Source organism: Oncorhynchus nerka, linkage group LG20, assembly GCF_034236695.1.
Source record: "Oncorhynchus nerka isolate Pitt River linkage group LG20, Oner_Uvic_2.0, whole genome shotgun sequence".
Taxonomy (NCBI): Eukaryota; Metazoa; Chordata; class Actinopteri; order Salmoniformes; family Salmonidae; genus Oncorhynchus; species Oncorhynchus nerka.
In genome coordinates, this window is record NC_088415.1 from 76,451,725 (window position 1) to 76,471,636 (window position 19,912).

Consider the following 19,912-nt stretch of genomic DNA (forward strand, 5'->3'; position numbering starts at 1 on the left):
TTCATCATGTGTATGTTGACTATTTTGAAAACCAATCAAAGAAGTAATTACAAATAACATAACCCACATTTTCTTGTTTTTTTTATTTGTCATATTTGTCTCTGTGCAGGACTTCCTGAAGCAGGGAGAGTCTAAGTCAGCACGCTGTGATGAGCTACAGTCCCTGATCACGAAGGGCTGCACTAAGGCCAAGATTGAGAACCCCCGGGGCAGCACCACCATCAACAAGAACAAGGCTGTCACCAACCGCAAGAAGGACATGGCAGAGAAGCTGAAGGCTGACCAGATCACTCAGATCCAGCCTCAGAAACTCACCCTCAACCTCCGATCCGGTAAAGACCTGACTCCTGACCTGTGCTGATATTGGATCAGTTTGACCTTTTAGATCATAACGAATAAGATGGACATGGAGGACCTGATCCTCGATCAGCATTCCTACTCTAAGAGGTTTAGTGAATATGGGCCCTGCCTCCTGACCTGACTAGCTCATTGGCCATGTAGCTATATGATACTTTATCTAAACATGGCATATTAGAATATGCAATCTTTCTTTTCTGAATCCAAGTTTTCAGGCAGAATCCTGTTGATGTTTGTAAAATATTTAGTGATGAAGAGTCTTCATGTTCTCTGAATCTGTTCCATTCCTTTCTCACATAAAGGTGAGGCCCAGACCTTTAAGTTGAAGTTCAAGAGGGCAGAGGACTACCCCATCGACCTCTACTACTTGATGGATCTCTCCTTCTCCATGAAAGACGATTTGGAGAACGTGAAGAATCTGGGGACTGACCTGATGCGTGAGATGAAGGAGGTCACCTCAGACTTCAAGATCGGTAAAATACATGAAACTTCACATACTCAAAATGTTCAAAGTAAGGTCATTCAGAAAGACGGAAGGTAAAACCGCTCATTGGGTACTTCACTGTGGCTATCCTCTGTTCCAACCTGTGTTTGTGTATTTTGTAAGGGGTTGGGATCAGAGCAAAAGACAGATTTCAATGGACTGCAAGGGAAATGGATCAATGAAGTATATTGTTGTTCTTCTTCTCAACATTGGCTGTTTTCCTGACCAGGTTTCGGCTCCTTTGTGGAGAAGACGGTGATGCCATACATCAGCACTACCCCAGCCAGACTGCTGAACCCCTGCACCAGCACCAACAACGACACCTGCACCAGCCCCTTCAGCTATAAGAACGTGCTGAAGCTGACTGAGAACGGGGAGGAGTTCAACAGCCTGGTCAGTAAGCAGCAGATCTCTGGAAACCTGGACTCCCCTGAGGGAGGATTCGATGCCATCATGCAGGTGGCCGTCTGTGGGGTGAGTGACCTGACCTGGGCCATAGTGGGATAGTCTCACTTCAGGGCCTGTAATCATAAAGCATCTCAGAGTAGGAGTACTGATCTAGGATCAATGTAGCCTTTTTGACCATGATGAATAAGAGTACATGGACGGGGGGACCTGATCCTAGATCAGCACTTCTAATCGAATACACTTTTTAAATACCAGCCCAGAAGTACAGAAAGCTTCATAATCGGCTAGAATGGTTCATGATTGAGATAATACCAGTCAGTCCAAAGCATTACAACAAATAATTAGGATTAACTGAAATCGTTGGATGCATTTGTTTTCTTTTGGGGGCTCTAATTGGATGTGTTTTTACCCCTCCCCCTGCAGGATGCCATTGGCTGGAGGAACGTCACACGTCTGCTGGTGTTCTCCACTGATGCTGGCTTCCACTTTGCTGGAGACGGCAAGCTGGGCGGCATCGTTCTGCCCAACGATGGGAAATGTCATCTGGAGAACAACATGTACACCATGAGCCATTACTACGTATGTGTTTCTCTACTTACTCTATACTTTCCAGCCATTTTGTATTGCATTTGTTTTTATTGTAGTGTATTGACTTTGTGTATTTTGCATGCTGAACTCACAAAATGACTTTCCATGTACACGGACAATAAAGTTTAGGGCTGACCCCATTTAGTTTACTGGTCAATGGGCTGTTGGTCAACCGATATTTCTTTAGTCGTGCAGTAGCAAAAAATATTATCATAATAATATCATGGTGTACAATACACCTAAGACACCTGTCGGATTCGCGCCTATCTGAGTGGACTGATCCATTGTGGAGGCTGTGGGGATGGCACAATCCATCACTCTAAAACATGTGCTACTGAAATTGTATATGGTTATATTACACAAGAACAATGGTGCAACACTAATAAAATAATATTATTTTATAAAAAATAAGCTTTCTCCCATGTTGGATAGTGGTCACTGTCTTAAGTCAGTTAGGATTGCCACTTTATTTTAAGAATGTGCAATATCAGAATAATAGTAGAGCGAATGATTTATTTAAGCTTTTATTTCTTTCATCACATTCCCAGTGGGTCAGAAGTTAACATACACTGAATTAGTATTTGGTAGCATTGACTTTAAATTGTTTAACTTGGGTCAAATGTTTTGGGTAGCCTTCCACAAGCTTCCCACAATACGTTGGGTGAATTTTGGCCCATTCCTCCTGACAGAGCTGGTGTAACTGAGTCAGGTTTGTAGACCTACTTGCTCACACACACTTTTTCAGTTCTGCCCACAAATATTCTATAGGATATTCTATAGGCTTGAGGTCAGGGATTTGTGATGGCCACTCCAATACCTCGACTTTGTTGTCCTTAAGCCATTTTGCCACAATTTTAGAAGTTTGCTTGGGGTCATTGTCCATTTGGAAGACTCATTTGTGACCAAGCTTTAACTTGACTGATGTCTTGACATGTTGCTTCAATACATCCACATCATTTTCCTCCCCCATGATTCCATCTATTTTGTGAAGTGCACCAGACCCTCCTGCACCAAAGCACCCCCCACAACATGATGCTGCCACTCCCGTGCTTCACGGTTGGGATGGTGTTCTTCGGCTTGCAAGCCACCCCCTTTTTCCTCCAAACATAACGATGGTCATTATGGCCAAACAGTTCTATTTTTGTTTCATCAGACCAGAGGACATTTCTCCAAAATGTACAATCTTTGTCCTCGTGTGCAATTGCAAACCATAGGCCTTTCCTGTACTCCCTGTTCACCCACAACTGTGTGGCCATGCACGCCTCCAACTTAATCATCAAGTTTGCAGATGACACTACAGTGGTAGGCTTGATTACCAACAACGACGAGACGGCCTACAGGGAGAAGGTGAGGGCCCTCGGAGTGTGGTGTCAGGAAAATAACCTCACACTCAATGTCAAAATAACAAAGGAGATGATCGTGGACTTCAGGGAGCAGCCCCATATCCACATTGACGGGACAGTAGTGGAGAGGGTGGAAAGTTTTAAGTTCCTCGGCGTACACATCATGGACAAACTGAAATGGTCCACCCACACAGACAGCTTGGTGAAGGTGGCACAGCAGCGCTTCTTCAACCTCAGGAGGCTGAAGAAATTCGGCTTGTCACCAAAAACACTCAAACATTTACAGATGCACAATCGAGAGCATCCTGACGGGCTGTATCACCGCCTGGTACGGCAACTTCTCCGCCCATAACCGTAAGGCTCTCCAGAGGGTAGTGAGGTCTGCACAACACATCACCGGGGGCAAACTACCTGCCCTCCAGGACACCTACACCACCCGATGTCACAGGAAGGCCATAAAGATCATCAAGGACAACAACCACCCGAGCCACTGCCAGTTCACCTCGCTACCATCCAGAAGGCGAGGTCAGTACAGGTGCATCAAAGCTGGGACCGAGAGACTGAAAAACAACTTCTATCTCAAGGCCATCAGACTGTTAAACATTTTTGGTTTGTTTTTGGTCAAAAAAGACTGAAATCACAAGGAATTCAGCAAAAATATATATATATTTAGGAAATCTGTTCCCAAGTATTCCCGCAAATAAAAAAAGAGACATGATCGTGTCTCAATGTTATCGAAGTATGAAATTATTGTTATTTTCAAATACATTACATTTTTGGGCTTAGTTGTGGTCAATTTGCAGTGTACAAATTATTACAATTATGTTCCGGCGCCTCTACCATCCGCTCTGACAAAAATCATCCCTTGGCTGAATCTAGTTGCCTACCCCTAGTACATGGTATAACATGCTGTATGACACGTCTCAGTGGTATGGATCATTGGATCTTTGTTTTGACATTTTCATCTTGCATTTCTTTCAATTGACAGGACTATCCCTCCATTGCCCATTTGGTCCAGAAACTGAGCGACAACAACATTCAGACCATTTTTGCTGTTACTGAGGAATTCCAGCCTGTTTACAAGGAACTGAAGAACCTCATCCCCAAGTCAGCAGTAGGAACTCTGTCCTCCAACTCCAGCAACGTCATCAAGCTCATTATCGATTCTTACAACGTGAGTTTAACTCCCTAACTTTGACTTGGAATGGCTGTTTGATGTAAAGCTAATAATACTGTGCAGGAAATAAATACCTGGGATGGTTCCCAAATGGGACCCTATTCCCTATATAGTACACTGGACCCTATTCCCTATATAGTACATTGGACCCTTTTCCCTATATAGTGCACTGGACCCTATTCCCTATATAGTGCACTGGGCCCTATTCCCTATATAGTGCACTGGACCCTATTCCCTATATAGTGCACTGGACCCTATTCCCTATATAGTGCACTGGACCCTATTCCCTATATAGTGCACTGGACCCTATTCCCTATATAGTGCACTGGACCCTATTCCCTATATAGTGCACTGGACCCTATTCCCTATATAGTGCACTGGGCCCTATTCCCTATATAGTGCACTGGACCCTATTCCCTATATAGTTCACTGGACCCTATTCCCTATATAGTGCACTGGGCCCTATTCCCTATATAGTGCACTGGACCCTATTCCCTATATAGTGCACTGGACCCTATTCCCTATATAGTGCACTGGACCCTATTCCCTATATAGTGCACTGGACCCTATTCCCTATATAGTGCACTGGGCCCTATTCCCTATATAGTGCACTGGACCCTATTCCCTATATAGTGCACTGGACCCTATTCCCTATATAGTGCACTGGACCCTATTCCCTATATAGTGCACTGGACCCTATTCCCTATATAGTGCACTGGACCCTATTCCCTATATAGTGCACTGGGCCCTATTCCCTATATAGTGCACTGGACCCTATTCCCTATATAGTGCACTGGACCCTATTCCCTATATAGTGCACTGGGCCCTATTCCCTATATAGTGCACTGGACCCTATTCCCTATATAGTGCACTGGGCCCTATTCCCTATATAGTGCACTGGGCCCTATTCCTATATAGTACATTGGACCCTTTTCCCTATATAGTGCACTGGACCCTATTCCCTATATAGTGCACTGGACCCTATTCCCTATATAGTGCACTGGACCCTATTCCCTATATAGTGCACTGGACCCTATTCCCTATATAGTACACTGGACCCTATTCCCTATATAGTGCACTGGACCCTATACCCTATGTAGTGCACTGGACCCTATACCCTATATAGTGCACTGGACCCTATTCCCTATATAGTGCACTGGACCCTATTCCCTATATAGTGCACTGGACCCTATTCCCTATATAGTGCACTGGACCCTATTCCCTATATAGTGCACTGGACCCTATTCCCTATATAGTACATTGGACCCTTTTCCCTATATAGTGCACTGGACCCTATTCCCTATATAGTGCACTGGACCCTATTCCCTATATAGTGCACTGGACCCTATTCCCTATATAGTGCACTGGACCCTATTCCCTATATAGTGCACTGGACCCTATTCCCTATATAGTGCACTGGGCCCTATTCCCTATATAGTGCACTGGACCTATTCCCTATATAGTGCACTGGGCCCTATTCCCTATATAGTGCACTGGGCCCTATTCCCTATATAGTACATTGGACCCTTTTCCCTATATAGTGCACTGGACCCTATTCCCTATATAGTGCACTGGACCCTATTCCCTATATAGTGCACTGGACCCTATTCCCTATATAGTGCACTGGACCCTATTCCCTATATAGTACACTGGACCCTATTCCCTATATAGTGCACTGGACCCTATACCCTATGTAGTGCACTGGACCCTATACCCTATATAGTGCACTGGACCCTATTCCCTATATAGTGCACTGGACCCTATTCCCTATATAGTGCACTGACCCTATTCCCTATATAGTGCACTGGACCCTATTCCCTATATAGTGCACTGGACCCTATTCCCTATATAGTACATTGGACCTTTTCCCTATATTCACTGGACCCTATTCTGATATAACTGGACCCTATTCCCTATATAGTGCACTGGACCCTATTCCCTATATAGTGCACTGGACCCTATTCCCTATATAGTGCACTGGACCCTATTCCCTATATAGTGCACTGGACCCTATTCCCTATATAGTGCACTGGACCCTATTCCCTATATAGTACACTGGACCCTATTCCCTATATAGTGCACTGGACCTATTCCCTAATAGTGCACTGGACCCTATTCCCTATATAGTGCACTGGACCCTATTCCCTATATAGTACACTGGACCCTATTCCCTATAGTGCACTGGACCCTATTCCCTATAGTGCACTGGACCCTATTCCCTATATAGTGCACTGGACCCTATTCCCTATATAGTGCACTGGACCCTATTCCCTAAGTGCACTGGATTACTGCAACTGCTGTTGGCTGGGCTCCTGCCTGTGCCATTAAACCCCTGACAACTCATCCAGAACGCCGCAGCCCGTCTGGTGTTCAACCTTCCCATAGTTCTCTCACGTCACCCCGCTCCTCCGCTCCCTCCACTGGCTTCAGTTGAAGATATCCGCTACAAGACCATGGTGCTTGCCTACGGAGCTGTGAGGGGAACGGCACCTCAGTACCTCCAGGCTCTGATCAGGCCCTACACCCAAACAAGGGCACTGCGTTCATCCACCTCTGGCCTGCTCGCCTCCCTACCACTGAGGAAGTACAGTTCCCGCTCAGCCCAGTCAAAACTGTTCGCTGCTCTGGCCCCCAATGGTGGAACAAACTCCCTCACGACGCCAGGACAGCGGAGTCAATCACCACCTTCCGGAGACACCTGAAACCCCACCTCTTTAAGGAATACCTAGGATAGGATAAAGTAATCCCTCTCACCCCCTCCCCTGAAAAGATTTAGATGCACTACTGTTCCACTGGAGGTCATAAGGTGAATGCACCAATTTGTAAGTCGCTCTGGATAAGAGCGTCTGCTAAATGACTTAAATGTAAATGTGTGCACTGGACCCTATTCCCTATATGTTCTTCTATTGACATATTTTGTTGAAATTATCTGTATGTTGTTTGATATTCTCTGTCATCTGAAAACGTATCTGTGTGTTGTTTGATATTCTCTGTCATCTGAAGAACTTCTCTGTGTGTTGTTTGCAGTGCTTGACTTGTACTGAAATAAGTGCCGGTAGTCATTTTGGATGCCGGTACTGTTTATATTTAGGTGCAGGAGCTCCACAATACTTTTGATCTAATATTCTAGAAGAGGAACAGGAACTCAAGCAGCAGAACATTAGAGGTGCTTGTACTCCGCTCCAGTGAGCTCCTGCCCAGGTCAAGCACTGGTGGTTTGATAGTCTCTGTCATCTGAAGATATTCTCTGTGTGTCGTGTGATAGTCTCTGTCATCTGAAGATATTCTCTGTGTGTCGTGTGATAGTCTCTGTCATCTGAAGATATTCTCTGTGTGTCGTGTGATAGTCTCTGTCATCTGAAGATATTCTCTCTATGTCGTGTGATAGTCTCTGTCATCTGAAGATATTCTCTGTGTGTCATGTGATAGTCTCTGTCATCTGAAGATATTCTCTGTGTGTCGTGTGATAGTCTCTGTCATCTGAAGATATTCTCTGTGTGTCGTGTGATAGTCTCTGTCATCTGAAGATATTCTCTCTATGTCGTGTGATAGTCTCTGTCATCTGAAGATATTCTCTGTGTGTCATGTGATAGTCTCTGTCATCTGAAGATATTCTCTGTGTGTCGTGTGATAGTCTCTGTCATCTGAAGATATTCTCTGTGTGTCATGTGATAGTCTCTGTCATCTGAAGATATTCTCTGTGTGTCATGTGATAGTCTCTGTCATCTGAAGATATTCTCTGTATGTCGTGTGATAGTCTCTGTGATCTGAAGATATTCTCTGTGTGTCGTGTGATAGTCTCTGTCATCTGAAGATATTCTCTCTATGTCGTGTGATAGTCTCTGTCATCTGAAGATATTCTCTCTATGTCGTGTGATAGTCTCTGTCATCTGAAGATATTCTCTCTATGTCGTGTGATAGTCTCTGTCATCTGAAGATATTCTCTGTGTGTCATGTGATAGTCTCTGTCATCTGAAGATATTCTCTGTGTGTCGTGTGATAGTCTCTGTCATCTGAAGATATTCTCTGTGTGTCGTGTGATAGTCTCTGTCATCTGAAGATATTCTCTCTATGTCGTGTGATAGTCTCTGTCATCTGAAGATATTCTCTGTGTGTCATGTGATAGTCTCTGTCATCTGAAGATATTCTCTGTGTGTCATGTGATAGTCTCTGTCATCTGAAGATATTCTCTGTGTGTCATGTGATAGTCTCTGTCATCTGAAGATATTCTCTGTGTGTCGTGTGATAGTCTCTGTCATCTGAAGATATTCTCTGTGTGTCATGTGATAGTCTCTGTCATCTGAAGATATTCTCTGTGTGTCATGTGATAGTCTCTGTCATCTGAAGATATTCTCTGTGTGTCGTGTGATAGTCTCTGTCATCTGAAGATATTCTCTGTGTGTCATGTGATAGTCTCTGTCATCTGAAGATATTCTCTGTATGTCGTGTGATAGTCTCTGTCATCTGAAGATATTCTCTGTGTGTCGTGTGATAGTCTCTGTCATCTGAAGATATTCTCTGTGTGTCGTGTGATAGTCTCTGTCATCTGAAGATATTCTCTGTGTGTCGTGTGATAGTCTCTGTCATCTGAAGATATTCTCTGTATGTCGTGTGAAAGTCTCTGTCATCTGAAGATATTCTCTGTGTGTCATGTGATAGTCTCTGTCATCTGAAGATATTCTCTGTGTGTCGTGTGATAGTCTCTGTCATCTGAAGATATTCTCTGTGTGTCGTGTGATAGTCTCTGTCATCTGAAGATATTCTCTGTGTGTCGTGATAGTCTCTGTCATCTGAAGATATTCTCTGTGTGTCGTGTGATAGTCTCTGTCATCTGAAGATATTCTCTGTGTGTCGTGTGATAGTCTCTGTCATCTGAAGATATTCTCTGTGTGTCGTGTGATAGTCTCTGTCATCTGAAGATATTCTCTGTGTGTCGTGTGATAGTCTCTGTCATCTGAAGATATTCTCTGTATGTCGTGTGATAGTCTCTGTCATCTGAAGATATTCTCTGTGTGTCGTGTGATAGTCTCTGTCATCTGAAGATATTCTCTGTATGTCGTGTGATAGTCTCTGTCATCTGAAGTCATTCTGGAAAACGGCAAGCTGCCTGAAGGTGTATCCATAACATACAAGTCCATCTGCAAGAACGGTTGGGTTGGAACAGGAGAGAATGGAAGAAAATGCTCGAACATCTCCATTGGAGATGAGGTAAGTGTGAGCTAGCACAGCCTTCCTTAGTCGTCTGGTCTCTATTGAAATATGGGTTGAGAATAAAAATGTGTTACATCTGGAAAAATGTCTAAACCATCCAAGCCATTTTAGGAGTTTACTAATGAAAAACAAGAAGAGGGGATATCGTTGAGACTATTTATTGTCAACTTTTCTGCTCAAGAGGTCTTTCTCAGTGCCAGTGTCCAGGAGTTTACTGACGGGTGATTCCAGCTGTTGAGGAAAACTCGTTCCAAGGATCAGGCAGAGCTCATTATCCAGTCAATAAGAGTTTATTCAAGCAAATGTAAGGGAGATTACACTCAGAATACATCTGAGAGGAAACTCAAAGTTACAGAGTCACACACAGTCATTATATACTTCTTACACAAAGAGCTGCTTGAGAGATGAAGGGTACCTAGCTCCACTTCCTTAAAGCATTATACACCAGTTCTCACAGCCTACATGTCTAATAGAGGGGCGTGATGAGTTCTTTACAGCCTATTCAGCTGCATGAAGATTTTAACATTGAGCAAGGCCTCTGGAGCCCGTAGAGATAAAGAGCCAGCAGCAAATCACTCCTGTGAGAAGAGGAAAACTAAACAGTCATGGAAAATTACCAGTTCAATAGTACTATATAACTCAACCATTTTACATAGCATTTAGACTGTAACAAAACCATTTTACATAGCATTTAGACTAACAAAACCATTTTACATAGCATTTAGACTAACAAAACCATTTTTGCCCCAATACAGCATAATGGACGTTTAGTTTGGAAATGACTAACATTTTGTGCATGCGCAGGTTGACTTTTCGACTGAATCGCCCTAATACCTTCATCCTATCATCTAGGTGTCCTTTGAGATTGCCATCAAGTCCGAGAAGTGTCCGCCTCAAGGCAAGTCCGAGACCATTACAATCAAGCCCCTGGGTTTTACTGAGAATGTGGAGATCGTCCTCAACTTCATCTGCGAATGCGAATGTTCCAAAGATGGAAAACCTCTCAGCGAGATGTGCCACAATGGCAACGGGACCTTTGAGTGTGGAGCCTGCAGGTACGATATAAAAACAGTTGTTTTAGTTCTACTTTTTTGGTGTGAAATGTTGTTCTGAAACCATACGCTGAGTGCATGCGTGCATCCCAAATGGCACCCTATTCCCTATATAGTGCACTACTTTTGACCTGAGCCCTGCAGGCCTAGGGTGTCGATACGGGTGTCATTTGGGATGCATACTAAGTCTCTTGCTTTCTCTCAGGTGCAACGAGGGCCGTATTGGCAGACTGTGTGAGTGCAGTACAGACGAGGTGAGGACGGATGACCTGGACGCTAACTGTCGGAAGGACAATGGTACAGACATCTGCAGCAACAACGGAGACTGTGTGTGTGGAACCTGTGAGTGTAAAAAGAGAGAGAACCCAGAAGAACGTTACAGTGGGAAGTTCTGCGAGTGTGACAACTTCAACTGTGACCGCTCCAGCAACAAACTCTGTGGAGGTAGGACCCGTGGCTTGCCCCCTTGGTTTGAGTACTTTTATACAAGTTTTCATTGACACATTGAATTCATTCGACACTGCTGCGTACTGTAACATTACCACAGTCATTATGAGTAGGCTAATTTAAAGAATAAACAACTGAACGAACCTCCATTTTCTCCACCCCTTTCCTCAGACATGGTCTGAAAGAAAATGTTTTAGATTTGGTGATTCTTCAAATGGGTGGTTGAGTTGTGTAGGCCTAGCATTGATTGAACCTTTTATTTTCTCCCCTCCTCCTCTCTACTAGGACATGGACGTTGTGAGTGCAGGGTGTGTATCTGCGATGCCAACTACACGGGCAGCGCCTGCGACTGTTCCCTGGACACCTCCACCTGCCTAGCAGCCAACAAGCAGATATGTAATGGCCGGGGCACCTGCGAGTGTGGCGTCTGCAAATGCACCAACCCCAAGTTCCAGGGGCCCACCTGTGAGATCTGCCCCACCTGCCCCGGAGTCTGCGCTGAGCACAAGTGAGCCTGACAACACAGGGTGTCTAAGCAGTCTTTTAGTTTGTTTGTGCGATCTGTTTTTAGGTATTTTGTATGGACTTTTATCATGTTACCCCTGGTTACAGACCAAATTTAGCTCTGGGACAATGACGTTTGTTTGATTGATGATTGTCCTCTACAGGGACTGTGTTCAGTGCCGGGCCTTTGACACAGGAGAGAAGAAGGACACGTGTGAGAGGGACTGCAGCTACTTCAACCTGATCAGAGTGAAGGACCGGGACAAGCTGCCCCAGCCAGCCGACCAGTCCTACCCCCTATCCCACTGTAAGGAGAGGGACGCCAACGACTGCTGGTTCTACTACACCTACGCCGTCAGGAACCACACAGAGAGGGAAGTCTACGTGGTCGACACTCTGGGTGAGTGGACGGATGTTGCTGCTCAACTCTCTGAAAGAAATACAAATATTTGATTATCCATTTTAAGAATAGCCTGCCCTAATGGCTCGATGTCTGTATAGCATTTTACAGGCTGTGTCACTAATCAAACCTTTTGACTAGGGCCCTGTGGTCTCTGGTCAAAAGTAGTGTACTACAAAAGGAAGTTGTGCACTACAAAGGGAATAAGATGCCATTAGGGACCACACACACAGTGTAGGCCCATGTCCATTGTATGTGATTAACTGTAAATGCAGAATGTTGCCATTGACTCTACACGTGTGTGTGTGTGTGTGTGTGTGTGTGTGTGTGTGTGTGTGTGTGTGTGTGTGTGTGTGTGTGTGTGTGTGTGTGTGTGTGTGTGTGTGTGTGTGTGTGTGTGTGTGCGTGCGTGCGTGCGTGCGTGCGTGCGTGCGTGCGTGCGTGCGTGCATGCCCTTCTGTGCTCCAGAGTGCCCAGCGGGTCCTGACATTATCCCCATTGTGGCTGGCGTGGTGGCGGGCATCGTGCTGATCGGCCTGGCCCTCCTTCTCATCTGGAAGCTGCTCATGATCATCCACGACCGCAGGGAATTTGCCAAGTTCGAGAAGGAGAAAATGAACGCGAAGTGGGACACGGTAAGGCAGATCACACCAACAAACTTGCTTTCAGAAAATAATTGCAGTGGATGGTTTTTATTGTTTACATTGCAGATATCAGTGCCTTTGAAGGCCAGAGGGGATTCTGTGTGAACACTAACTGTTATATGTGTGCCTTGGTTATCTCTTTGGCTCAATCTCCCCTTTCCTTTCTGTTCTGTGCCAACAACTGCAGCACAGAAACATGGCCCTGGCATGCTGCTCAGGCTGAGACAGACTTTATTCACCTTTCCTCTATGGGCCTTTCCCTGGTTAGGCTAGGCTAGGGTGGCAGTGCTGCCACCATATGTCCACTCATCAGTACTACATGTCCATAATAGGTAATAAAGCTGATGATACCAAAAGAAGCTCAATCTAGCTGCTCAGTGTGCTCTGAAGTCATAGCAACAGTATTCCATGTTCATAGTAGAATGACAGAGCACTTGTGTGCTGAGAGAGACTATAGCCTCTGGTCTAGGGCCAAATGGCACACTATTCCCTATAGAGTGCACTACTTTTGAACAGAGCCTTTTGGGCCTTGGTCAAAAGTTGTGGAAGTGCACTATAATGGGAATAGGGTGCTATTTGGGACAGAACCTCAGTCTCAAGAGCATGGCTTTTGCTATACCATTTTGGTTGGATATCTTTGTATTCTGTGGCCAAATGGCACACTATTCCCTATAGAGTGCACTACTTTTGAACAGAGCCTTTTGGGCCTTGGTCAAAAGTTGTGGAAGTGCACTATAATGGGAATAGGGTGCTATTTGGGACAGAACCTCAGTCTCAAGAGCATGGCTTTTGCTATACCATTTTGGTTGGATATGTTTTGTATTCTGTATGTACACTATTTAGTAGGCTAAATACTTAAACTTGGATTTTATTATACTTTCTTTTTAGTAAAAACAGTAGAAAAACAAACAAACATTTGTTTTTACTAAAGAATAAATTAAAACAAACATAATTTGCCATCCAATAGGTACAGAATAATATAAAGAACGAAACAGAGTTGTGATGTTGTATTGTTAACAGGATATTAGTTAATCAAGTCTTCCTGGTTTGTGAATGATATCCATTTCTCCCAGTTACTTTCAAATACTGGTTTTTGGAGTCTTTAGGCATTTGTCAAGTTTCCATATTAAACATGTATTGGATTATACTTTGCCATTCTTCAAATTGTGCGGCTTCTACTTTATACCAGTTCCTGGTAATGGTGGCTAAGCCTTTCTGCTTTGCTTGAAACCATCCCTCCATCCTGTCATCTTTTACTGCTTCACCTTCTTTTCATGCTCTTTCTTGTCTTTCTTTTCTCGAACCCCTGTTTGTCTCATTATCGACCATAGCAAGAGAATCCTATATACAAGGGCCCTATTAATAAGTTCCAGAACCCAAGCTATGGGAGTAAAGTCGTGGTCCTATAAGGCTCATGTTGTGTTGCCCATCTTTCTTTTCCTTCTTCCTGCATGTACTTTACTTTCCCTGTGGAGGGTTTTGAGCTTGAGTGTTTTCCACACCCGTTTTCAGCTCATATGTTCATTCTCTTCTTCAAGACAAAAGCTGTAAGAGAACCATTTTCTCATTTCAGCAGTGAGTTTAAGGTTTATGGTACTGAGGCAAATTGAACAACACATTTGTCTAAGAAATGTACTTTGAATAAAACATAAAGAAAAAAAAAGACGACCACATCTATTAAATGGGTTAAGGTTTAACATGTATTTCACTGCATGTTGTGTGTGCCATTAACATGCTATTTTATTGGACATGTGACTGCTTTCTTCACAAAATGTCGAAAATCTTATTGTCCAAACCATGGAGCGGCTGCTCTGGATCGATTTAATTTGAACCAAACTGTGATTTGTGAAGTGGCTCTACCTGATTATTCTCTTTTAGGGCTACATTCCAAATGGCACCCTGTTCATTCCCCTATGGGCTCTGGTCAAAGGTATAGCACTATATTGGGACATTTGGGACAAAGACATAGTATTTGCCTCACTCTCTCTCTTTACTTGTCTTTTGCAGGGAGTGAATCCCATCTACAAGAGTGCCGTAACAACTGTTTTCAATCCAAAATACGAGGGCAAATGATGGAGCTTCCTCTGTCATTACAACACTGTATGCAAAAGAACATGGAAGGAGGGGTGTTTTTATGTTCACTTTGTTTTTTTAGTTGCCAAATAATAGCAGGGCATTTAGCCACTATTTCAGTATGTTTCAGTAACTGCTTTTTCTATGCATTGTTTGAATTGTACAGTATATATAAACTTGGGTTTTAACTTGTTTGTGGAACTTGAGAGAATCTTTTAAAACTGATGTTTTGCCACTGGATTGGTAGGGTCATTGAAGGTGTGGTTGTGCCTTTCAAAGAACCGTGGAGCCATTCTTTCTGTTTTGAGGGTGAAATTGGATGTCGATATTAGACAAGATATGTAGCGATAGCTGGCCATTGGGACAGTAATATATTGTTATGTGTACAGTTTGTAGGCAATGGATTCTGTCTAAGCCATATTTTAGTGACAGAAAAGGTCTGGAAGCAAAGGTATGTTTCTTTTCAATGACTTTCTTCAACCTGAACATTCAGTTTAATCATTTTTGGGGTTTGTCACGATATTTGTGAATCTTTATAAATGAAATGACATCAAGTACAGTAGTGGTATTATGGGTTTCAGGTTTACATTTTTTTGTTTTAAAGAAGACTCAGGTCCCTATTAAACTCCTCATTAATAGCAATGCCAAATATGACATAACTCACTGCCTTCTCGTTTTAAGTGTTTTGTTTCAGTTACAGAAATGTAATTCTGAATGGGGTTCTGAATGTTTTTTTACTTGACCTAAAGCCCCAGCTTTCTTTTTTGCTGTCAAATCATTCTCACCTTAATCCTTTTCTAATTTGATGGTTTGATCAAACTCGTCTTCCATTGAATAATTGTAATTACATTTCAGTTATAAACATCAGTGTTATGGGAATGACGTCAGTCAGATCTTTGTAAAATTTCAAACATCCCACTTAGTTGTAAGAACACGCCGTGCTCTTTGTTTTTAAAGAGTATTTTTATTTCATCAAATTCACATTTTGCAATACTTTATTTGTAAAATAATTTACTAAATAAAGTTCCGATACAAATTACCCTAACATTGCTACATGCTGCATGTGTGTGTGTTAATTATTGTTTAATGTGTCCTTGCTTTATCTTACTGTTAGAGAGAATCCAGTGGAATGTATCCAATGTTACAATGTTCAGGGAATCCAGCTTTCTACTCACTGCCCATCTTATGCTACCCACATGTTTTCTACAGTTAAAGGTCCAATGCAGCTGTTTTTATCTCAATATCCATCATTTCTCATATCCAATCATTTCTGGGTAACAATTAAGTGATTGTTTTCAATTAAAATGATCAAAAACAAACAAATAGCTTCTTAGCGAAGAGCAATTTCTCAAGCAAGAATTGTTATTGTCTGGGAGTGGTCAAAGTGGGGAAAGGAAGAGAGGATTGGAACTCTTTCTTATTGATCAATGAACTGTACTGAACTAAAATATTAATGCTATGTGTAAAGTGTTGGTCCCATGTTTCATGAGCTGAAATAAAAGATCCCTGAAATTTTCCATACTCACAAAAAGCGTATTTCTTTGAAATGTGCACAAATTTGTTACATCCCTATTAGTGAGCATTTCTCCTTTTCCAAGATAATCCATCCACCTGACAGGTGTGGCATATCAAGAAGCTGATTAAACAGCACGATCATTACACAGGTGAACCTTGTGCTGGGAACAATAAAAGGCCACGTGTAACCACGCCAGCCCAGGACCTCCACATCCAACTTCTTCACCTGCGGGATCGTCTGAGACCAGCCACCCGGGCAGCTGGTGAAACTGGGTTTGCACAACCAAATAATTTCTGCACAAACGGTCAGAAAACGTCTCAGAGAAGCTCATCTGCGTGCTTGTCGTCCTCACAAGGGTCTTGACCTGACTGCTGTTCGGCATCGTAACTGATTTCAGTGGGGCAATCCTCACCGTCGATGGCCACTGGCAGATTGGAGAAGTGTGCTCTTCACGGTGGAATCCCGGTTTCAACTGTACCTTTCAGAAGCCCATTCAGAATCACATTTCTGTAACTGAAACAAGACACTTAAAACAAGAAGGCAGATGGTAGACAGCGTGTATGGTGCTGTGTGGGCAAGCGGTTTGCTGATGTCAACATTGTGAACAGAGTGCCCCATGGTGGTGGTGGTGTTATGGTATGGGCAGGCATAACCTATGGACAACAAACACAATTGGATTTTATCGATGGCAATTTAAATGCACAGAATACTGTGACGAGATCGTGCCATTAATCCACCGCCATCACCTCATGTTTCAGTATGATAATGCATACAGAAGTTTACATGCACTTAGATTGGAGTCATTAACACTTGTTTTTCAACCACTCCACAAATTTCTTGTTAACAAACTATAGTTTTGGCAAGTCGGTTAGGACATCTACTTTGTGCATGACACAAGTCAGTTTTCCAACAATTGTTTACAGATAGATTATTTCACATATAATTTACTGTATCACAATTCCAGTGGGTCAGAAGTTTACATACACTAAGTTGACTGTGCCTTTAAACAGCTTGGCAAATCCAGAAATTATGTCATGCCTTTAGAAGCTTCTGATAGGATAATTTACATAATTTGAGTCAATTGGAGGTGTACCTGTGGATGTATTTCAAGGCTAACGTTCAAACTCAGTGCCTCTTTGCTTGACATCATGGGAAAATCAAAAGAAACCTGCCAAGACCTCAGAAAAAAAATGTAGACCTCCACAAGTCTGGTTCATCCTTGGGAGAAATTTCCAAACACCTGAAGGTACCATGTTCATCTGTACAAACAACAGTATGCAAGTATAAACACTATGGAACCATGCAGCATCATAACGCTCAGGAAGGAGACGCATTCTGTCTCCTAGAGATGAACGTACTTTGGTGTGAAAAGTGCAAATCAATCCCAGAACAACAGCAATGGACCTTGTGAAGTTTCTGTAGGAAACAGGTACAAAAGTAGCTATATCCATGGTAAAATGAGTCCTATATTGACATAACCTGAAAGGCCGCTCAGCAAGGAAGACGCCACTGCTCCAAAACCATCATAAAAAAAGCCAGACTACGGTTTGCAACTGCACATGGGGACAAATATCGTACTTTTTGGAGAAATGTCCTCTGGTCTGATGAAACAAAAATAGAACTGTTTGGCCATAATGACCATCGTTATGTTGGGAGGAAAAAGGGGCAGGCTTGCAAGCCGAAGGACACCATCCCAACCAAGAAGCACGGGGGTGGCAGCATCATGACTTTGGGGGTGCATTGCTGCAGGAGGGTCTGGTACACTTCGAAATAAATGAGATCATGAAGGAGGAAAATGATGTTGATATATTGAAGCAACATCTCAAGACATCAGTCAAGAAGTTAAAGCTTGGTTGCAAATGGGTCTTCCAAATGGACAATGACCCCAAGCATACTTCCAAAGTTGTGGCAAAACAGCTTAAGGACAACAAAGCCAAGGTATTGGAGTGGCCATCACAAATCCCTGACCTCAATCATATAGAATATTTGTGGGCAGAACTGAAAAAGTGTGCGCGCAAGGAGGCTTACAAACCTGACTCAGTTACACCAGCTCTGTCAGAAGGAATTGCACAAAATTCACCCAACTTATTGTGGGAAGCTTGTGGAAGGCTAACCAAAATGTTTTACCCAAGTTAAACAATTTAAAGGCAATGCTACCAAATACTAATTGAGTGTATGTAAACTTCTGACCCACTGGGAATGTGATGAAATAAAAGCTGAAATAAATTCTTCTCTCTACTATTATTCTGACATTTCACGTTCTTAAAATAAAGTGGTGATCCTAACTGACCTAAGACAGGGATTTTTTTACTAGGATTCAATGTCAGGAATTGTGAAAAACTGAGTTTAAATGTACTTGGCTAAGGTGTATGTAGACTTCCAACTTCAACTGTTAGTATATTTAAAACTGAATACTTTTTGACTTTCAAGTATTTTACTGGGTGACTTTCACTTGAGTCCTTTTCTGGTAAGGTATCTTTACTTTTACTCAAGCGTGATAATTGGATACTTTTTACACCACTGGATGCTTGAGTTGTGTGGCAGCAACACTGCCACTGCAGCCATGGAGGGGAACAAGGGCATTCCACAGGATACAGTGGTGCTGAACATTGCTACCAGGAGTTGGAGGCACAGCGTTCTATTAAATGGGTTTGAGGGACCTGCACTCCAATGTCGGTTGGGAGAATGCCCAATAGTTTAAATTAGTTTTGGTTGAAAGTGTTAGGAAAATGTCTACATTGTGAAAGAGGTCTGACCTCAAAGGGTCTTCCTGGTTGAATTATTATTTTTTAAATAGTTCCATCACATAAAATGTAAATCCCAGGTATAATTCACTGATTTATGTGAAAAGGTAAGTTTTGTACAGATTGACCTCTCCCTATCCGAACCTGAATGAAGTCAGGCACCAGCAGGCAGCACTGCAATTGAAAAAGACTGCTTTTCTATGCGTCTATTATTTGTGTCCGTTAGGTAGTCCATTCCCAAGGTAATCACCTAGATAGAGGACTCGTGTTCACTATACTATGTAGCTACAACAGATGGAACGTTCTCCTTTTGGGATTTGAGCTCATCAACACAGCGCGCTCTACAGGCGATTGGTGCTAGCCGCCGGCCAATCAGGATGCGTCTTTTGTTGCAAAGTTGTTAACCCCCAACAAGACAGTTATCTTCTCCTATTCGTTAGCCAGCTAGTTTTGATAGCTAGCTAATCTTCTTTAAAATAAACCTTGTAATTTCCTGATTTCACGGATTAGTTCGGCGGAGGCTTTCCGATACGAAAATCAGTTTTTTAAAAATAGTATTTTCCTAACAACTCCATTGAGATTTTTTGACGATACTGTTTGCTACGTTTCACTTATGCCGTCTGGCCATTTGGGGATTCAATCTCATGATCATCAGAAATGTTATCACCCATCCTGGAGTAATTGTAATGGTACGTTTTTCTGATATCTTTGACTTCATCAATTTACTGATCGAAACTGTCTCGTGAAAATCGGTTTGTTTGCAAGATGGGTAGCTAGACAGTTACAGTTATTACAATTTAATCGAATGGCAAGTTGGCTTGCTGATCGACGTGACATCGGTGGTTGGCTAACGTTATAGTCGCGAGACAGCTTCATTGTTAGCTAGCTAGTTAGCTGACGTCATTGTTTTTGTCTAGCTAAGTAAAACTGTGTTCTATTGTTTGGCTTGCGATTGTGTTGTAAC

The 19,912-nt window shown here is 42.8% G+C and overlaps 1 protein-coding gene across 1 annotated transcript in view; it reads left to right on the top strand.

Moving 5' to 3' along the window:
• The window catches only part of LOC115103146 (integrin beta-1-like), a 30,293-nt gene extending 15,522 nt beyond the window's left edge, over positions 1-14,771 (top strand). Inside the window, exons 4-15 of the mRNA XM_029623855.2 lie at positions 110-332; positions 660-830; positions 1,071-1,315; positions 1,673-1,828; positions 4,169-4,354; positions 9,425-9,565; positions 10,421-10,623; positions 10,826-11,064; positions 11,353-11,575; positions 11,736-11,971; positions 12,440-12,606; positions 14,623-14,771. Coding sequence (XP_029479715.1) covers positions 110-332; positions 660-830; positions 1,071-1,315; positions 1,673-1,828; positions 4,169-4,354; positions 9,425-9,565; positions 10,421-10,623; positions 10,826-11,064; positions 11,353-11,575; positions 11,736-11,971; positions 12,440-12,606; positions 14,623-14,688 — 2,256 coding nt within the window. The 3' untranslated portion in view covers positions 14,689-14,771. The remainder of the gene's footprint in view (positions 1-109; positions 333-659; positions 831-1,070; positions 1,316-1,672; positions 1,829-4,168; positions 4,355-9,424; positions 9,566-10,420; positions 10,624-10,825; positions 11,065-11,352; positions 11,576-11,735; positions 11,972-12,439; positions 12,607-14,622) is intronic.
• The last annotated feature ends 5,141 nt before the right edge of the window (positions 14,772-19,912 follow it).